The sequence below is a fragment of the Camelus bactrianus genome, chromosome 8, assembly GCF_048773025.1.
Source record: "Camelus bactrianus isolate YW-2024 breed Bactrian camel chromosome 8, ASM4877302v1, whole genome shotgun sequence".
In the NCBI taxonomy this organism is placed as follows: Eukaryota; Metazoa; Chordata; class Mammalia; order Artiodactyla; family Camelidae; genus Camelus; species Camelus bactrianus.
In genome coordinates, this window is record NC_133546.1 from 8,133,265 (window position 1) to 8,151,951 (window position 18,687).

At 53.1% G+C, this 18,687-nt stretch overlaps 1 protein-coding gene across 1 annotated transcript in view; it reads right to left on the reverse strand.

The window, feature by feature from the left end:
• TMEM181 (transmembrane protein 181) overlaps positions 1 to 18,057 on the reverse strand; it is a 50,679-nt gene extending 32,622 nt beyond the window's left edge. The window contains exons 1-2 of the mRNA XM_074368072.1: positions 17,899 to 18,057; positions 6,141 to 6,244 (exon numbers count right to left, since the gene is read on the reverse strand). Coding sequence (XP_074224173.1) covers positions 6,141 to 6,244; positions 17,899 to 17,906 — 112 coding nt within the window. The 5' untranslated portion in view covers positions 17,907 to 18,057. The remainder of the gene's footprint in view (positions 1 to 6,140; positions 6,245 to 17,898) is intronic.
• Positions 18,058 to 18,687: the final 630 nt, after the last annotated feature.

An 18,687-nucleotide genomic window follows, 5' to 3' on the forward strand; every position in this document is an offset into this window, starting at 1 on the left:
GACCGTATGTCCAAAAGCAAAGAGAACACGGAAAGTCCGTGAAAATACACACCATACCTTCCCTGGATACTCCTCCTCAACCACCGAGGAGAAGCGAGGAGCTAAGCGGCCCTGTGTACAGTCCTTTAGAACATTCTTGGAAAACTATAAACGTACCGAGGCTGGCTGGCTGCTCCTACTGCAGCTGGACAAAGTGGTGAAAGAAAAGGACGAGCTCAGGGGTTTGAATTCCCAGCTCCAGGGCTGCAGAGAAGATCTGAAAGCTTCTAAGTGTGCCCTGAAGGAGGCCCTTACTTCCTCCAGCCACAGGGCTGAGACTGCTGAAAATCAAACTGAATCTCCTCCTGTAACTGGCTGAATTACAACACGAGTTGAACTCCCAGCCTGGCAGGGCGTCTCACTGCTGAAGTGAGTGAGCTGACGGGGAAAGAGCGGGATCCTGTTGCTGGGACGTGCAGGAAGATCCCCATGAAGCTGCGGACACAGAGCCGCTAAACTCTCAGGAGGCATCTCTCCCAGGGGAAGAGTCCTCCCCATTCCTGGGGGAAGTGGCCTTTCCACCCTCTTCTGAGGGATTAACCCTGCACTGCCCATGGAAGGGAGCTACCACACAGGACAATGCTGATTCTCCTCAGGACCCACCCCAGCACCCCTCTGGCCTCTAGACCTAAACCCAGCTCAAGTCCCAGCAGACCCCAGAGGTGACACACAGATTGTGACCCAAAAGGAGGTGTTTTCCCGAGTTTTCTGACTTATGCAGACTGAAACCCAGGGAACATGTGTGGGATAATGGTGGAAGGAACATAAAGCTGAATGAGGCCAAATACATGGCTGTGGGCTCACAAGGCAGAGATTCTGCCTTGACAGTTGTAGCTCAGGGAGTCGGAAAGGATCGTAATAGTTTGGCTGGTTGATTAGCTAAAACATGGACTAAAAGGTGGTTCCATGAGTGAATCCTGCCCCTGCTTAGGTTTAACGCAGAGGAGGCTTGGGGAGACGTATGCTAGGGTGGATGTGTCATTTAAGACCTACTAGGAGATTCCAGAAGACAAACTTTTCACCACCATGAGAAATAAATCTGTGAGGGGAGTCCCTGGCATCCTTAAAGAGCTCTGTGGCTGCCTTCTCTGCAGCCCAGGCCTTACAGTGGGAACTACGGCCACTGAATTCGGAAAACAAAATGCAACAGGAGTAACTGGATCTAACAGGTGGCAGGGGCCAGGTGGTGGCGTGCAACTGCCAAAGGCAAGGTGGGTGTGGTCACCGGAACGCACAGTAGTTAAAGCAGCAAGCAGAACAGTCTGATCCGCACAGACCTACGGCCTCAGCTAACCGATCACGCTGTTCCTAGAAGTGAAACACACAGGCTGCCTACTAAATTCTTACTTGATCTGCATAAGCAGAAAAGTTCTAGGTCAAGTGAACAAAAGTCTAACCTACATCATAAAAACAGAGAGTCACAACCCATCAACAGTTTCCAGATTTAAGCCAGTTTACAGACATAAAGGCCCTTGAATGAAAGGAAGGTTGGGTCCCCTTAAGAAAGCACCCCAGTACACTGCTGAAAATTTATACTGTTAATCATCCTCCCAAAGGAATCTATGGCCTTCTACCAGGGCAACTGCACCGGGGGAATAAAATCAGACATTTTGGGAACTGCTGGACACTGGCTCTGAACTGACGCTAATTTCCAGGGACTCAAAACATCACTGCTGGGGGAAGGGTACAGCTCAGTGGTAAAGCACATGCTGAGCATGCACGAGGTCCTGGGTTCATACTTCCATTTAAAAAAAAAAATCACTGTAGTCTACCAGAGGAGAGACCTATAGAAGTCAGGTGATAATGGGGTTTTAGCGCAGGGATGTGTCACAATGCGCCCAGTGGGTCCGCAAACCCATTCTAATTCTAATGCTAATTCCCCAGTTCCAGAATGCACAATTTGAACAGATATATTCAGCAGCTGTCAGAATCCCTGCATTAGTTCCCTGACTTGTGAAGTGAGGGCCATTACGGTAGGAAAGGCCAAGTGGAAGCCATTTGAACTGTCTCTACCTACGAAAACAGTCAACCAAACAGCATCATGCTCCTGGAGGGATTGTGGACATGAGTGTGACCATCAAGGACCTGAAAGACGCCCACCACATCCCCACTCAACTCACTTATTTGGCCTGTGCAGAGGACAGGTGGATCTTGGAGAATGACGGTAGATAATTGTAAGCTTAACCAGGTGGTGACTCCAACTGCAGCTGCTGTACCAGATGGGTTTCGTTGCTTGGGCAAATTCACACATCCTCCGGTAACTGATGCGCAGCTACTGACCTGGCAAATGACTTTTTCTCCATCCCTAACAACAAGGCTCACCAGAAGCTCTTTGCTTTCAGCTGGCAAGGCCAGTAATTCACCTTCACTACCCTACCTCAGGGGTGTATCAACTCTCCAGCCCCACACCACAATTTAGTTCACAGAGCTCTTGGTCATCTTTCCCTTCCACAAGCTATCACACTGGGCCGTTACCCTGATGAGATGAGGCTGACTGGACCTAGTGAGAAAAGTAGCAACTACTCTAAACTTATTGGCATAATATTTGGTGTCAGGAGGGTAGAAAATAAATTCAATTAAAATTCAGGTACCTTCCACCTTGGCAAAATTTCTAGGGGTCCCGTGGTGGGCACCTTCTCAGGTGACAGGTAAGTTGCTGCATCTGGCCCACCCTACAACCAAAAGGGAGGTATGACACCTAGGGGGCCTCTATGGGCTTTGGAGGCAATATATTCCTAATTCGGGTGTGACACAGTGGACTATTTACCTAGTGATCCAAAAAGCTGCTGGTTGTGAGTGGGGCCCAGAACAAGAGAAGGCGGCCCACAGGTCAGGCTGCCGCGGGAGCTGCTCCGCCGCTCGGCTCACGTGGTCCAGCAGATCCAGTGGTGCCTGAAGCATCAGTGGCAGAAAGGGGTGCTGCCTGGAGCCTTTGGCAGGCCCCACAGGTGGATCTCAGGGCAGGCCCTTAGGGTTTGGAGCAAAGCCTGCCACCCTCCACAACTACTCTCCTTTCGAGAAACACCTCTTGGCCTGCTACCAGGCCTTGGGAGAGACTGAAAGCGTGCCCATGACCAACAAGTCACCATGTGACCTGAGCTGCCCAACTGCCAGCAGCAGAGACGCTGCACCATACCCTAGGGCCATCAGCCAGCTACCTGGTGGCAGGGTTGATGACACGGGACCACTTCCATTGTGGAAGGGGCAGCGTTTCGTCCTGACTGCAATAGACACTTTCTCTGGGTATGGATTTGCCTTCCCTGCACCCAGTGCTCTTGTCAAAACTACCATTCATGGATTTACCAAACACCTTATCCATAGTCAAGCTATTCCACACAGCATTGTTCCTGATCAAGGAACTCACTTCACAGCAAAAGAGCTGTGGCAATGGGCCCACAGTCATGAAATTCACTGCTCTTACGACGTTCCCCACCATCCTGAGCAGCTGGTTTGATGGAATGGTGGAATGGCCTTTAGAAGACTCAGTGACAGTGCCAGCTAAGTGGCAATACCTTGCAGGCTGGGGCAGGGCTCCCTGGACGCTGCATATGCTCCGAGTCAGCATCCAATATGTGGTGCTGATTCTCCCAGAGCCTGATCCCCAGATCCAAGAGTCAAGGGGCGGAAATGGGCGTGGTGCCCCTCACTATTACCCGCAGTGACTAGCAAAATACCGACTCCTGTCCCTGTGATCTTGTGCTCTGCTGGCCTAGAGGTCTTAGTTCCACAGGGAGGAAGGCTTCCACCCCAAGACACGGCAATGATCTCACGGAACTGGAAGTTAACACCGCCACCCCGCCACTTTGGGCTCCTTGTGCGTCAGAATCAACAGGCAAAGAAGGGGGTTCCTGTGCTGGCTGGGGTGGCTGACCCTGACCACCACGGGGAACTGGACTCTACTCCACGCTGGGGTAGGGAGAAGTACACCTGAGGAGGTCCCTTAGGGCATCTCTCAGTATTACCAGGACCTGGGATTAAGGTCAGTGGAAAATGACAACCCAGGTCAGGGCAGGAACACTAACAGCCCAGGCTCCTCAGGGGTGCAGGTTCGGGTCATCCCACCAGGTGAAGAACCATGACCGCCTGAGGTGCCTGCTGAAGGCGCAGGGAGTACGGAACAGGCGGTGGAATGAGTCAGTTATGAACACCTGTTGTGACCACGCAACTAGTTACAGAAAAGAGGACTTTAACGCTCATGAGTATCTCCTCCTCATTTCGTCTTGAACAGGCCTCTGTGTGTGCATAAAGATATACACTAAGCTAACATCTTTGTTGTCTTCCCTCTCTCATTCCCCTAACAAGTAACATAAGATGTATTACTGACTTTATATCATAGTGTGTAAGTTACAGGATACAGAGGAGAAGAATTAACATCACTCAAGGACCTTACCTCCTCTTCTGGGGAAGGGTAGTGAATTTTTGGTTACATGCAGGATAGCTGTACCACATCAGAAGGACTAATGACCTTGTTATGGTCTTTATTTGGAGATTATGTGTGGTTTAAGGAGATGCGTACAGATGCCAAGTTGACAGGTGATGGACTTGTTATAGTTAATTTTATGTGTCAACTGGGCCATGGGATGCCCAGATAATTTGGTTAAACATTATTCTAATTGTGTCCTGAGGGTGTCTCTGGATGAGATTTATGTTTGAACGGTAGCTGAGTAAAGCCGACTGCTCTCCCAGTGTGGGTGGGCAATCCACTGAACAGAGCGAAAAAGGCTGAGTAAGTGAGAATTTGCTCTCCTTCCCTGACTGGCTTCCAGCTGGGACATTCCTCTGCTCCTGCATTCGGACTTGGACTCAGATTGAACTTACACCCCAGCAATCCTGGGTCTCCAGCTTGCTGACTGCAGATCTGGGGACTTCTCAGCCTCCATAATCATGTGAGCCAATTCCTCATGACGAATCTGTATCTCTGTACCTACACGTGCCCTGTGGGTTCTGTTCCATGTATAGATATTATTCTATTTCTCTGGAGAACCTGCTAACACTAGTGCCCTAGGGAAGAAGGAAAGGGGGTTGGAAATCTTGACATATTTTTCCTCATCTCAGCCTTAGTACATCACTTTTCATTTCTGCAAGAGTGGAGAGGGTTGAATGTAATCATGGATGTTTGTGACAGACAGTGACTTAAGGAAACAAGAGTTGGCTGAAGTCCCGTGAGACTGGAGACCACGAGAATACTCATGCCTTCCCTACGGATCTTAAAGGACAGTGTGCTGCCTGTAACTGTGACCCCTTGGGGGCTGGCTACAGTTGCTATTGTCACCATCATCATCTTCATCAGCAGGCAAATAGCACCTAAACCTCCACCCTCTCCCCCGGCCCCTCAGCCCAGGCACCACCCAAGTTTCAGTTTAGGCTGAGAAACCAGCCTTCTTAGGCACAAGTGCCCCCTGGGACAGGCTAAGCCCAACTGTCATCACACTTTACTGTTAAGTGCCTTAATTAAATAAACACCTGCCAGAAACCAGCCTCACTGAAAAGACACTTAGGAGAAAGGAAAGAAGAAACAGCCTAAGGAAACTCCGGGTCTCCTAGCCCTTGGGTGGGACTGAAGAAACTCAGGTTTCTGGGAAGCGGACTTGGGTTCTCCGTTTCCCATCTGGGTGAAAGGGGGCTGTTCTGGACGGTTTCAAAGGCATTCTGGACTCTCACATCCTCACGGTGTGGCTCTTTCCCTCAAACAGCATCTGCAGACTCCTTCCTGCCGAGAGCCCAGAGTGTTACCACAGCAGAGGCCACCCCAGCCTTGGGCTCACCGCTGTCTTGCGCCCTCCCGGAACCTGCTGCCCTGGAACCGTTCGCGTGGCCTGTCTCCCCGATCTGCCAGCATGTTCTGGATTCCCCAGCGTTCAGGCAGGTCCTGGAGCACAATGGACTCTCCCAACAGAAGGTATTCGGTCCAGGCCACCCGGCGTTGCCAAGCTGAGCGCAGGCCCCGGCCGCTGTGCACGGCAGGACCAGGGCCACCCCTCCAGGCGTCCCCCTCCGCCATGGGTCCCTTGGCGGGTGAGAGTGAGTGGGTACAGCTGCGAGGGCGGACTGGCGCTGCCCCACGTAACTGTAAATGACAAGGTGCAAAAACTGCTCCTCACCTCTGATCCCGACGAAGACGGTCAGGCCGAAGCAGACAAAGAAGACGACAAACACGAGCACGAAGTGGCGCTTGGAGAGCGTGTACAGCCGCATGGGCGCCAGCCTGTGGGGAGAAACCGGGTGAGCGGTGGGCGGGCAGGGCCAAGGCCTCCCCATCAGCCATGCACAGGCTGCAGCAGGCCTCCCTGCCCCTGTGAGCCCTCACCTCAGGGGAGGACCTAGTCTCAAACCAGGTGACTCGCCTGACAAAACCGTCTAAATAACCTCAATGACCACTGCTGGGGTGGGTGCCACCCCGGTATGTCCTGGGCCCAGCACTCTGTGGACATGGCTCCCCAGCTCTGCACGGGGCCAGGAAGAACCCACTCCTCGCGGCAGGAGAATGCGCTGTGGCACACATCACCAGTCCACAGCAGTGGGGGCCCAAGCCTGCCACACCCCACCTTCAGTGGCCAGAGTAGAGCCCAAGTGCGTGGAGGACCCTAAGTGATCACACGAAGACACACAGACGCAGGCTGGCAGCCACAGTCCGGTCCAGAATGGGGGGTTCCAGGCGCCACCAGCTCCACATTTTCTGTCTGAACTTCTGGCTGTCCAGCTTGGAGTTTCCTGCCCAGGGCTCCTCGCAGCTTAAGGCCCCTCACTTGCGTCACCCATCCTGGTGAAGCTCAGCCAGGCCTTGCCTGTGGGGTCTGGTTTTGATGCAACTAAGCAGCTTTCTGTGACGGACACTGGCATGGAAATGAATTCAGGAGATCCATCCTAATGCCCACCCCATCAGATCCCTCCTGTTCATCCCTACTTTATCCTTTGGTCAGAATAATACGGTGGTGGGGTAGGTATCACTTCTCTTTCAGAACTCCCTACCCCAGGGGCCGGCAAACCACAGAGAAACCTGTGAAGTACCAGATGCTGAGTGCTCGAGGTGGGGCAGGTCTCAAGCCCTCACTGCTGCCCCGACCAGCAGCCCCAGACAGGCTGTAAGGCAGCTGCCTGACCAAGCTCCAATTCAGCTGCTACAAGGGAGACCAGCCCCCACACTACGACCTGGCCAGGAGACCCACAAACCCAGAGATGAGAGCCAGTGGGGTTTTCTGTTTTGCTTTGTTTTTTTAAATTGCCCAGCATTTCCTGGTCTGGGGAGCTTAGAGGGCAGGAAGGAATTTCTCATGCCTCCCAGGCAGGAGACAGCACCCCCAGGAAGGGAGAGAAACAGGTTTGGGACCGGAAAGGGAAGGAGAGGCTGTTTGCTCTTGCAGTATGAAGCTCACATGGCCCTGCACGCACGCACACCCTCTCTCTTCCTGGGCTGGAGAGCCCTGCTCCCAGGCAGGAAACCAGCTGGGTGGCATCTCAGGGCAAAGGTGGCCCTAGTCACTCTGACGTGGCTTTGCTTACACGAAGTCAGCACTCTCCAGCAGGAACTGCCCAGCCTGCGCCAGTGAACTGTCAGATCCCCATGTTTCACAGAACGATGAGACTAGTGAAGAAATAAAGGCATGAGTGCCTCCATCTTTCCCTCGGGGACCCAGGTCTGAAGGCCGAACCACCAAAGACACTACTGTGCATGGGCAGTGAGAGCTCATGAATTAAGTGGCCTGATCCCAACTCAGATTTTGGACCCAAAAGATCATAAGAGGCCTGAGAGTCTTAAAACATGAGAACTGGTCATCACCTCCAGGAGGAAGCCCCGCCCCTTGGACGTGCACCTGGGGAAACCGAGATCCAGAGACCTCAGGACTCTTGGCCAAGATGCCACAGCTCTGCCCTTGGCAGTAACCACCACTGCCAGGAGGCGGCTCTGGTAGCAGGACGGAGCAGGGGCCCCTCTGTGAAGGCCTCTGGGGAAGCCGGGTGGGCTGGCAGGAGAAGGTCTCCGGTGTCACTTCCCTGTCACCCCCGGGTGAGAGGCCTCGGCACACCCTGCAGAGGGAAGGCATGCTCCTAGCTACGCTGGGCATCCTCACTGTGAACAGCAATGCAAAGCTGAATGGACTAGACGCCGGGGACACGAACAGGGTCGGGAGTTCGCAGCACTGCCCCGATGCCGACCTCGCTCCGACAAGTGTGCAGGGGTCCAGGACGCTGTCGCGAGGGAAGCCTGGCAAAGCTTGTGCAGAAACACTGCACTGTCTTGGCCACTCTTCTGTAAATCTAAAGTCGCTTAAAAAAATTACCAAGTCCCTCACAGCACTCCAACTCTGCTGGTCTCGGGCCACTCGGGGCTCTGAGGAGCACCCAGGGCTCCCCAGCAGCGGGAAAGGACAGAACAGGTGACTTGGAAGCAAAGGAAAACAGAATAGGAATAGTTATACTTAAAATATGATGTTTAAAACATCTTGTAAATAAAACACATTATCAATGTTTCGTTATAAAAGCACTTGTTTAGCAGGTGAGAAGGAATGCTGAGAAACGAGGGTGAAGAAAGGGGATGACAGCACAAGATCAAATTCCAGCAACACACAAGCCACCCAGGGTGCTTCTCCAACCTTCTCCTTGGGGACGGAATAAAGACCTAGCGTTTCCCCTTCCTTAAAACTCCCATTTTATTAGAAATGTTCTTGGTTCAGCCATCAGGCCTCACCCAACCAGATGGAAAAAAGACACAGAGAAGGCGAGCTAAGCCCCTGCTTGAGAAAACAGCATCACAACCACCCCCGCTGACCGAGGCTTGCTGGGGACAGGGCAGCAGGTCTCGCTTCCCTCTGTCCTTCTCGGCCTGACGAGCAGGACACCCGTCCAGGCATCCTCACTCTGGGAAGACACTGGTGTCATGTGTGCATGGGGGACAGTGCCCAGACCACAGCATCTGGCTGACAACGCCTCCCTCTCCATGGTCCTGCTCGCAACGTGTCACTAAAAGCCAGGAAAAGCAGTTTACCAGAGCAAACTCAGCTCGGGCGGCCCCTACCCCCGCCCACGGGTTTCATTTCACCCCCAACGCAACAGCGGCCTTCTGGCAGGCCTCCAGACACCCAGTAGTTCCTCTGCCTACTTCCCATTCCACCTCCCTGCTGAAATGCCAGCCTGGCCCTAACAACCCAGCTACCCTAAACGATCCCCCTGCTGGGCAAGTCTCACTGAGCAGACAGCCCTTATGTCCTGCGATCAGGTCACCCACAGAAGTATCTCTGCCAATGCTCAGAGGCAGGACTGTGGTGCAGAAAACAGATGCAGCCGACCACCGAGGGGCCTTGGACCCTCGGACCCGCCTCCTCTACTGTCGCCCATCCTCTTCTGAGCACTCTCCAGCCCAGACTAGGGACCCCACGCTCTGGACCCTCCAACACTCACAGACCTGCTTCCTCTCTAACAGTCCTTCCCGCCTCCAGGACCATCCCCAACCTCCCGCCTGCCCCAGACCCCACTCAAAAATCGTGGCTCCCAAGACATTTTCACTTAGAAGTCCCACATCACTTTATGGTCAATAGGTTTAAGACAGAATCCATTAAAAAACGAAACAACAAAAATGAAAATCCCGCTTCCACTGCCCGTCTCCTGCCTCTCCCCTTTGTCCACCCCCACATCCAGAAGCCTCAGAGTCACCCTGATGTCCTGCTCTCATTCGTCCCACACAGCTTCCTACCTTCCCCCCCATTCCCAGCACGCCGGTCTTGCAGTCCAGCCTCAACACCTCCCACACAACTACTGCAGCAGCCTTCCAGAGGCAGCCTCCTCTGCGGGTTTTATGGCACTGTTCACACACTCCCCTACACAGAAAGCCTAGGTGGCTCCCACAGCCAACTCGACTGAGTTTAAACTCCTCCTCTGGCTCTCAAGGCCCTCCCAAATCTTCCCCTACAATTCCTAACACCCTGCACGTATCCTACATGAATCACAACCTCCCTTAGTCATCACAACAGCCTTCTGAAGTAGGGAATATTAACATTCCCATTTCACAGATGAAAAAGCTCAGGCTTAGAAAGGCCTGATTACAAAGCTACTAATGCTGGCAGAGGCAGCATTCAAACACAAGCATCAGACTCCAGGGCTTAGGGCTTAAGTTCTATAAAGCTTCCCAACATGGTCCAGCCAGGCTCCAGACTAGCCCACTCATATACTGCTTTCCTGGTCTGAAATGCTCTCTCTTCTCCCCACCAAATCATCTAAATCTGGCCCAGTATTTATGGCTCACCTGAATGTCCCACCTTCCCCATGAGGTTTTCCCTCACTTCCCCACCTCTCGTGGCTGCCCACCTTTTAAAACATTACAACACGTGCGGCCCGCACTACATAGCTGAGTGCCTGAAGACAAAGTATCAATCTATCTTCATGGACTCCAGACACATAGCATGCACTCAGAAAACATCTGTTCCACTCAACTTTCATCGTTTCCTCAAAAGTGAGTAGTTCCCTCAAATTGGTGGGGAGACACTAGGGACAGGGAAAAGGCTCCCCATCTCCCCACACACCCTGGCCACGTCGGCACAGCAGCCGATGAACCCTAGGGCAGGAAGACTTCCTACACAACCCTGCCAGCCCATGACCAGTGTCTCTTCGTCTTTTCTTGAGGGGACCCATACATCAGCCTTCCTCTCCAGGTCCACGTATCTTCTCACACTCAGGCATCTAAAACACACACTCAAAAATTCTGGTCTCTTTGGAGCCCCAGGCCCTTGGAAGACCTCTCAAATGCAATGGAACAGACTGTCACCTTAGCATCAGCCTGGACTCTTTAGGTCCCTTCTAAATTAATCTCAGTTTCATGTGTGATTTAAAATAGCATAGACATATTTCCTAGAGAAACTAAAAACACCTTTCTTGGAAAGCCAACCCTCAAAATCGCAGCCTTAATCCCAATCGCTGGAAGCCCTGCCTTCCCTTCATTATGCATATTCATAAGCAGCTCCCAGGGACCGCTTCCAAGGAAGGTGAAGTCTGTGAAGACAGCAATTCTCATGAGAAAATGGCTGGAAAACTATTCTGTAGGGGTCTCTCCAGGCGAATAGCATTCTCACCTTACAGGGGCTCATCCACATGATGCTGCTCTTGGCCTCCTCCCTTCTCTCTTCTCTGCTCTCATTCCCTGGGTAATCTCATCCTGGTTGAGGCTTTAGAGACAAAGCACATGAGATTCCACGTTCATATCTCAGCCCAGCTGGACTCTGACTTACAGGAAACGCCTACTCGACATCTCCGCTGGGGTATCTGGTAGGCATCTCAAAGTGCGATGCATCTAAAACCCAGACTCCTGATCTCCCACTGAGCCCGTCCTGCAGTCTTCCCACCTCAGGAAACAGCAGCTCCAACCGTAGTGCTCAGGCCAAAAACTATGGAGTCTTTCCCTTACTCCCCATATCTGATGATCAACAAAACCTTCCAAATATATCGAGACTTCAGCCCTTCTCACTTCACTGGTTGAGCCTCAGCCACCTTTCACTGGATTGCACACCCCCATCTTCCTGCTTACACCCTCGGTCCCCACACTCTGCTCCCCTCCCAGTCACTCCCATGAAAGCCACGGGTGTTCGTTCTCAAGTCTCTGGTGACTCCCCTGTCACTCAGAGTAACAGCCAAGCACTTCACAACCAACTGTCGTCGGCACGCCTGTTCCACATTTATGGGCATGTATCTGTTGGGACACAACTCTCCCCCAGCCCTCCCCCCACCCCCGCTTCTAAAGGAGGAAGAGCAGCCGCAGGAGATGAAGGGACTGTCTCTGGGTTAGGGCTGCAGCACCACTGTTCTCTGCCCCTCCCACCCTGGTCCCCTGCCAGCGAGACCAGGCCCGGAAACAGAGGCCGAAAATGTCAGATCCTCATCTTCCCAGCCCTTCTCCCTGCTGCGGTGCAGAATCTGAGAGACATCAGCCGAGTGCTGCTAGAAAAGGTTTCCTTGCCTAACGAAGAGGTGGATGAGAGGAAAGACCTGTCTCCGATGGACATAACAGTGTACGTAAGCGTGGCCCAAGCGGCTGCAGTGACAACACTCGTACGTGGGTGGACACTGCCTACAGGTCCAGGATGGAGAGCAGAAAGACGGAGGGTCACCTGGGCCACGGAGCCGCCCAGTCAACCTTGGACATGCCTGCCTCAGCTTTTGGCCCCCACCGCCCCCTTGTCTAGGCCACTTTCCATGAGATAGCCTATTAGAACTAAAAGCTTCTCATTGATACACACACCTAAATAAACCAAAATATTTAAAAACAAAATTCAAGGTACTAAGTCATGAAGACAGGGAAAACTTCTGGTTCAAGGCATCTAGAACTGTCCTTTCACAATGTGAGACAGTCACCAGCCATCCATGCCACTCAGGCGCTGGCCTTTCTACTGCCATCCTACTTCTGCCACTCCATCTGTCCCCTCCCCGCTCCCTACAGCCCCCAAGCGCCCACCCTTCCTGGCCCAGCTGAGGTCCTGGCTCTGGTGAGGCCGCCCCCAACCACTCCAAGGAAGCAACTGTCTCCTCTCTGCAGGACGGGAGGCACACACCCGTTCCCGGATGTCACCATGGGTGACAATTGTTCATACACCTCCACGCCTCCCCCTACCTGGAGCTCCCCTAGGGCCTCCTGGTGCCCAGTGCTGTGCCTGACAAATGGCAGGTATGCAATGACTATTGGTTCTTCCCTGGCTTCACCCTGGTTTCCCCAATGTTCTAACATTTTCCCTGCTATGATCAACTATCAAAATTTCACTTTTTCCTCCAATGTTATCTTTTAATGTTTTCTGTGGCTCTAGCCTTTGCCGTCTGTGAACTGCCCAAAACAGCCCCTAGCAAGGGTCTTCCCCCAGCACCGCACTCCCCTGGGCTGCGTACCCTGGGTCAGATGCTCCTGCCTCCACTCAGCCAGCCGGAAAGCCCGTGTCCCCATTAGGGCCACCGGGAGCTCCCAACTGCCTCTAGCCAACACTCCTTCTCCCACTCAGCACTTCTCCCTCCCACACGAGCCTCATAAGAGTTCATAAAACAGCACTAGAAAGAACCGTGGGGGAGGCGAGCACTCAATGAGCCTCTTTATGGGCCTGGAGCGGAAAGACCTGGAAATGGATAGAACCTGGGTGAGCAGAGAACCAGAGAAAACTCCTGGAGGGGCCATCCCTAAGTGATGGGGAGAGACAGATGGCGGAAACCAGCACCAACAACCTTTGCCTTTGACCAAGCCCCTCCGGCCACGAGCACACGCAGCCAGGAGGGAAAAACAACAGAAAAGCTGCAGGGCTCTCAGAATCAAATTTCTTTCCTATTTGAAAGCCAAAGCAAGCACTGATATATATTCAGTTTGAAGACTGCTTCCCCAGAAAATGCCATAATGGATCTTGTCCAGTTTTGATGCATCTTTGTGACACCAAAGAATTACCTATTTTATCTCAGCTCAGAAAGTCACGGTACAGCAGGCAGATAAGACTGAAACTAGTTCAGGATTACACATTTTGCTATTTGTTCACCTCAAACCCAGATTTCCCACTTTAGAATTAAAACATGAGAATCTGGGCAGTGGAAAGCAGTTCAGATCTCTCAGTCTATTCTCATATTTTAGATTTTCTTTTTCTCATAATCTGTATAAAAATCAACTCATCTCCCGTGGCCTAAAGTGCTGGCCTGGTGCCTGTCGGGCTGGATTCAAATCTGACTCCCCCACTTCCTAGACAGACGCCTGTGGGCAAACAGCTAACTTCTCAGGGCCTCGGAGTCCTGGTGCCAACCAGAGATGGGCAGAATAATCCCCAGGGCCGGTGGGAGCACAAACGAAAACTGAAGTGCTGAGAACAGTGTAGTAAGTGCACAGGAAGAACGCAATCGAGCTAGTCCTTCATAGTAGTGGTTGTGCTTGCCCCCTCCCCCTACTTTTTCTTTTTTTGAAAAAAATCTCAGTTTTCATCCAACCTCTAACCCTGAAGATCCACTGTGTAAAATCTCCCCTCCTCTGGTTTAGAATCCAACCAACTGAAGGGAAGGACAGAAGTCCACATTCCCTAAGCATCTACTTAGTACCTGGCCAGGCGCTTTTCTGTGAGACAAGTATTATCAGCCCATTTTTCATATGGGAAAATAGAGGCTGGGGGAAGTATACACCCACTGAGTTCTCAGTCAGCAGGAGATGGGGGTGGGATTGAAACCCACAAGGTCGGGGGCAGAAAGGAGGCCCACCACGCCCTCACTCTGGCCCCCTCACCAAACTTTCCTTTTAAAATAACCTACCATTTAATAGGTTTTGAGAAGGAGAAACTCTAAAGAACAGAATAAGAATTCTGAAATTTCCATTAACCAACCTGAATACATCACAAAAATGTATCTTCAGTTCTTCAAAAAAGCCATGATGCAAACATTCAAGGCTCAAACCTCAACATGTATTTTAATGAACGCCATCCTAAGCTCCAGAGGAACCACGAATTCATGTGTATCCTTGCCAGGCCGCGAGCCCAATGACTCACAGCCAGGAGCACGCTAGTCAGGTCATTGAAAACCTGTCCCATGGCAAACAGAACAGCAAAGGAGGCCCCACTCTGGGCGGCGCCCAGCCCAGCTCAGGGCAGTGCAGTCCGGTGGTCAAGAAGGCAGGCTCTGGGGGGCCAACTGCCTGGGCTGGAAGGCCCCTCCACCAGGGTGACCTTGGGGGAACCACTTCACCTCCTAGGGCCTCTCGCTCTTGAACTATAAATTTCAGGAAACTGAGGGAGCCCAGGGCCAAGGGATGCTGTGACAGTGAAGTGAGTTATGACATGGAAGCCGTGCTAATGCTCGGCCATGGCCAGCTGTTACTGAGAGGCAGGAGAGGATGTCTACCTCAAGACTGTGGGCTCTGGAGCCGACTCCCGGGCTTCCATCCTCCTTTCTATCTGTGTGACATGCCAGCTGTGACCTGGAGAAATTCACTTGACTTCTCTGCACCTCAGCTTCCTCATATGTAAAACTAAGAGAAACTTTTTCACGGGAAGGGCGGCTATGAGGTTGCATGAAATGATGTGCGCAAAGTGCTCAGAGCAGTACCTGCCACGCGGTAAACGCTCTGTTATCTTTCATTAACTCTAGAGATCACTCTGGTTCAGGAAAAAAAAAATTATTCTAAGAGATGCAATCCTAAATAACTCTGTGGTTGCAAGAACAGGATACTGACCTAGGTCTGCTGTCCCCTCAAGCACCGGGACACTCAGAAGGCCTGGGACACAGAAACCACAGCAGGGCCCCACTGTGCTAATTTGTGCCACTCCTCTGCTGCTGCAGAAAAGGAGGCTAAATAATATATTTTTATACTTCAGCGCACCCAGGATGAGAGAGACATGTAAAGTACACTCTGTAAAAACTGGTTCTAAGTACCAGGCGAGCTGCACGCAAAAGGCAACCTGATAGACGTTTGCAGAGAAATTCTGCCGTGAGAGCTAAGCAACAAGTGGCCCTGAGAAACCTCAACTACGAGGAGCCCGGCAGCACAAACAGGCGTTCCTGTTAGTCATGGCAGCAACCGTCTGAGACACACCCTACTCCGTCCTCCCCCTGAACTCCCGGCATCTCTCACTTCCCCAGCATTTTCAGAAAAGGAAAGGAGTCTGCAGGAAACTAAAGCATAAAGTTTTTAGAACTGGGAACTCTTTATTCTCGCTGTTTTTTTAGAAGTCATTTTTTTTTAATTAAAAAAAATTCTGAGTGAGGGAGGTCATTTAGGTTTACTTATTTATTTTAATGGAGGTACTGAGGATTGAACCCAGGACCTCATGCATGCTAAGCACACACTCCACCACTGAGCGATTCCCTCCCCCTATTCTGACTGGCTTTGATGGCAATCTCTCCTGCTCTTTTAAAAAGTACAGGCTGGGCAGGGAGGTCCGTGGGACAGACCGCATTAGTCCCGCTCCCCCTCAGCGTGCTCCTCCAGGCCCACTTTCTCCTGGCTTCTCTGCCCGCTTCCTTGTCACAACGGGGCTCCCTGTCACGTAGGCCAAGAGCACTTTGACCCTACCGGGGGCCTAAGTCCCATGCACGCTCCAGGTTTTTAGCCTTAGTCAGGGTTTTTTGTTTTGTTTTTCTGGTAGGATTTGTATTTGCTGCCAAAGACTTTCTGATTTCCAGGTCTGTGCCGTTTTGAGTGCCGGACGATGGTGGCTGGCTGACCTCTAGATAAGCTCATCTCACCACCTCCGCCCCTGCTCAACAGGAGGGCATCCCCACAGCCGACCCTCCACAGCTGGAGCGACTGGAATACTCCACCAAGGCCCTTCACTCAAGCAGTGGTTCTGCAGCTACTTGTTTAGTTCTTGCCTGGTCTGCTTCTGCCATGTAACAGACAGCACAGGATTCCTGCAGGAGACGTGGACTAACGCCCACACCACTTCAAACTCTCTGCTCTCAGTCCTAGGACCAGGAGTAACATCACCAAACACGACAGGGCTGCCGTGCCGTGCGGGCCTAAAGGAGATTCGGTATGTGAGGACTTCCTAAAACATGCAACTTATCCCTCTGCTACAGGGTCACCGCTTAGCACAACTCCAGATGGCGCCCTTCATGTGGTATTCGAAGCAGTGCTATTCACACGTACCACAAGTGAACGGTGTCCCCCGGAGTTGTGCAGAGGCAGTACTGCTAGCCTACCTCCGTCTGGAACTTCACTAAAAAGACCATTAAAGCATCCACCTGGGTCTGACATTTTATCCAAGTCTGGTTTCCTATGTTGTGCAAAAGTGATCAGCTGAAGTCAGAAATGTCTTTAGAAGCAGGAGGAAAAAACTTCCTTTCCATCACAATTGTCTGCATTCAGGCAACATCCCCGGATCTTGTGTCTCTATGTCTACAGTCAGAGAAATCAGCAGAAATCCAAGGCAAACCCTTTCAGCCTCTAAAACCCCAAATACACAGAGAAACTCACAGTCCTGTCTTAAGGCTGCGTTCAATTGTGGGAATCTGCCCTCCAAATCTCCAATCACAGGCGCTGCTCCACCTGGCAGAGAGACTTCAGACATCCCTTCCCTCAACTCTTTTGTAACTCAGGTGCTAAACTTCTCTTTAATTCTCTCTCCTTTTCTGGACGTCCCCTGGGGGGGGACACCCAGGTGACTGTTGTGTCAAAAGCAAGCTTTAGGGACGGCGTCTATGAGGCCCTGGACAGGTTTTTCCTCAATAAAACCCCTGAACTTCACAAAGGTAATAGGCCCAAAGTCAGCAGACAGTAAAACTCATAAACCTTGGTGTCCACGAGCTCTAACCAGGCTGTGTGTGGCAGGCTCCCAAGGTGCCAACATCATCAAAAACTCTTCGGAGAGCGCCTCTCTCTACCTGGCGCTGGGCTAGGTCACAAAAAGCAGTGAGGCGCCTAGGGCGCTTTTAATAAAGAGGTGATGAACAGGGCCACTGCCAGGGGCAGGGGTCACCGTCTTTCCACCCAGGAGGCTGTGCGGGGCGGGGAGGATGGACTTCAGGAGAGACGGACCATTCCTCAGCCAGCTCCATGGAGCTGCCCTGGGGAAGGACGAGGGTCACTCGGCTCCCCGGAGCGAGCAGGGCCAGAGTTGGCCTCGCAGGGCCTTCCTGGGATGAGCTCGGGCCGAGGCCCATCCTGGAACCCGGACGCCGTCTCCACTGCTAACTCCTGCGGGGCTGGCAGGCCCGTCGGGGGTCCCTGCGCCGAGCCACCCCCACGAAGCCCGGCGGCGCTCCCTCCCGGGTCCCCCGAGTTCCACGTGGGCGGAGGGCCCCGCGGCAGGACTCCCGGGAGCGGGACGCCGGAGCCCCAACTCTGGGCCGGGGCGCCCGGGGGACCCCAGCCCGCCCCGCCCGCCTCGCCCGCCTCGCCCGCCTCGCCCGCCTCTCCAGGCCGGCACTCACGGTTCCATGGCGGCGCCCCGCCTCGGCCCGGCCCGCGCCCGAGCCCGCCCGGCGCCGCACAGCAGCCGCAGCCGAGCCGGAGCGACAGCGGCCCAGGAGCGGCCGGCTCCCTGAAACTCGTCAGAGCGCGACGCGCGGCCGCGGTCACGTGCACGGAAGCGGCCCGCGCGGCGGGGGAGGGGTCCAAGCGGGGGGAGGGGGCGCGCCGGGCAGGCCGGGCTTCGTGGCCTTGGGGAAGGCACCCACCTCCCCTGCGCCCCGAGAGCACGGAGGCCGGCCCTGGGGAGGGGCTGTGGTGTCAGAAAAGGGTTCACGATAGAACGAAGGGCCTGACTCACTCCCCGTCCCTAGCCCAGGGGATAGTGCGTTAATTCATTCAGCCTCCCGCTCCCAGAGCGTCTTAATCAGGGCATTGGAACAGCCTTGGGAGTCCATGAGTGCCCTGCCGTTGTCTGAAAGGCCTACAGTTGTCTGCATTTTGTAGGGGAGAGGATCTACCACTTTCCATATTCCCAAAGACATGAAAAGCCAGGACACAAACCTCGGACACCCCCAAGTGCTGACGGCAGGAGCGCTTTCCCAGCTCTTTCTGGTAGCTTCACCTGCAAACCTTTTCTAAACTACAGCTACCATAGCGTGCAGATTTTCTGTCCCCATCCAAGCTCTGTCCCTCAGGAAGGATGTGGTGCGCATCCCACATCCCCCAACCCACAGGGCTGACAACTGATGGGGCAGGTCATGGTTCTTCGAAGGTTCTGCAGCAGGAGCAAGTATCTGTAACCAATTACC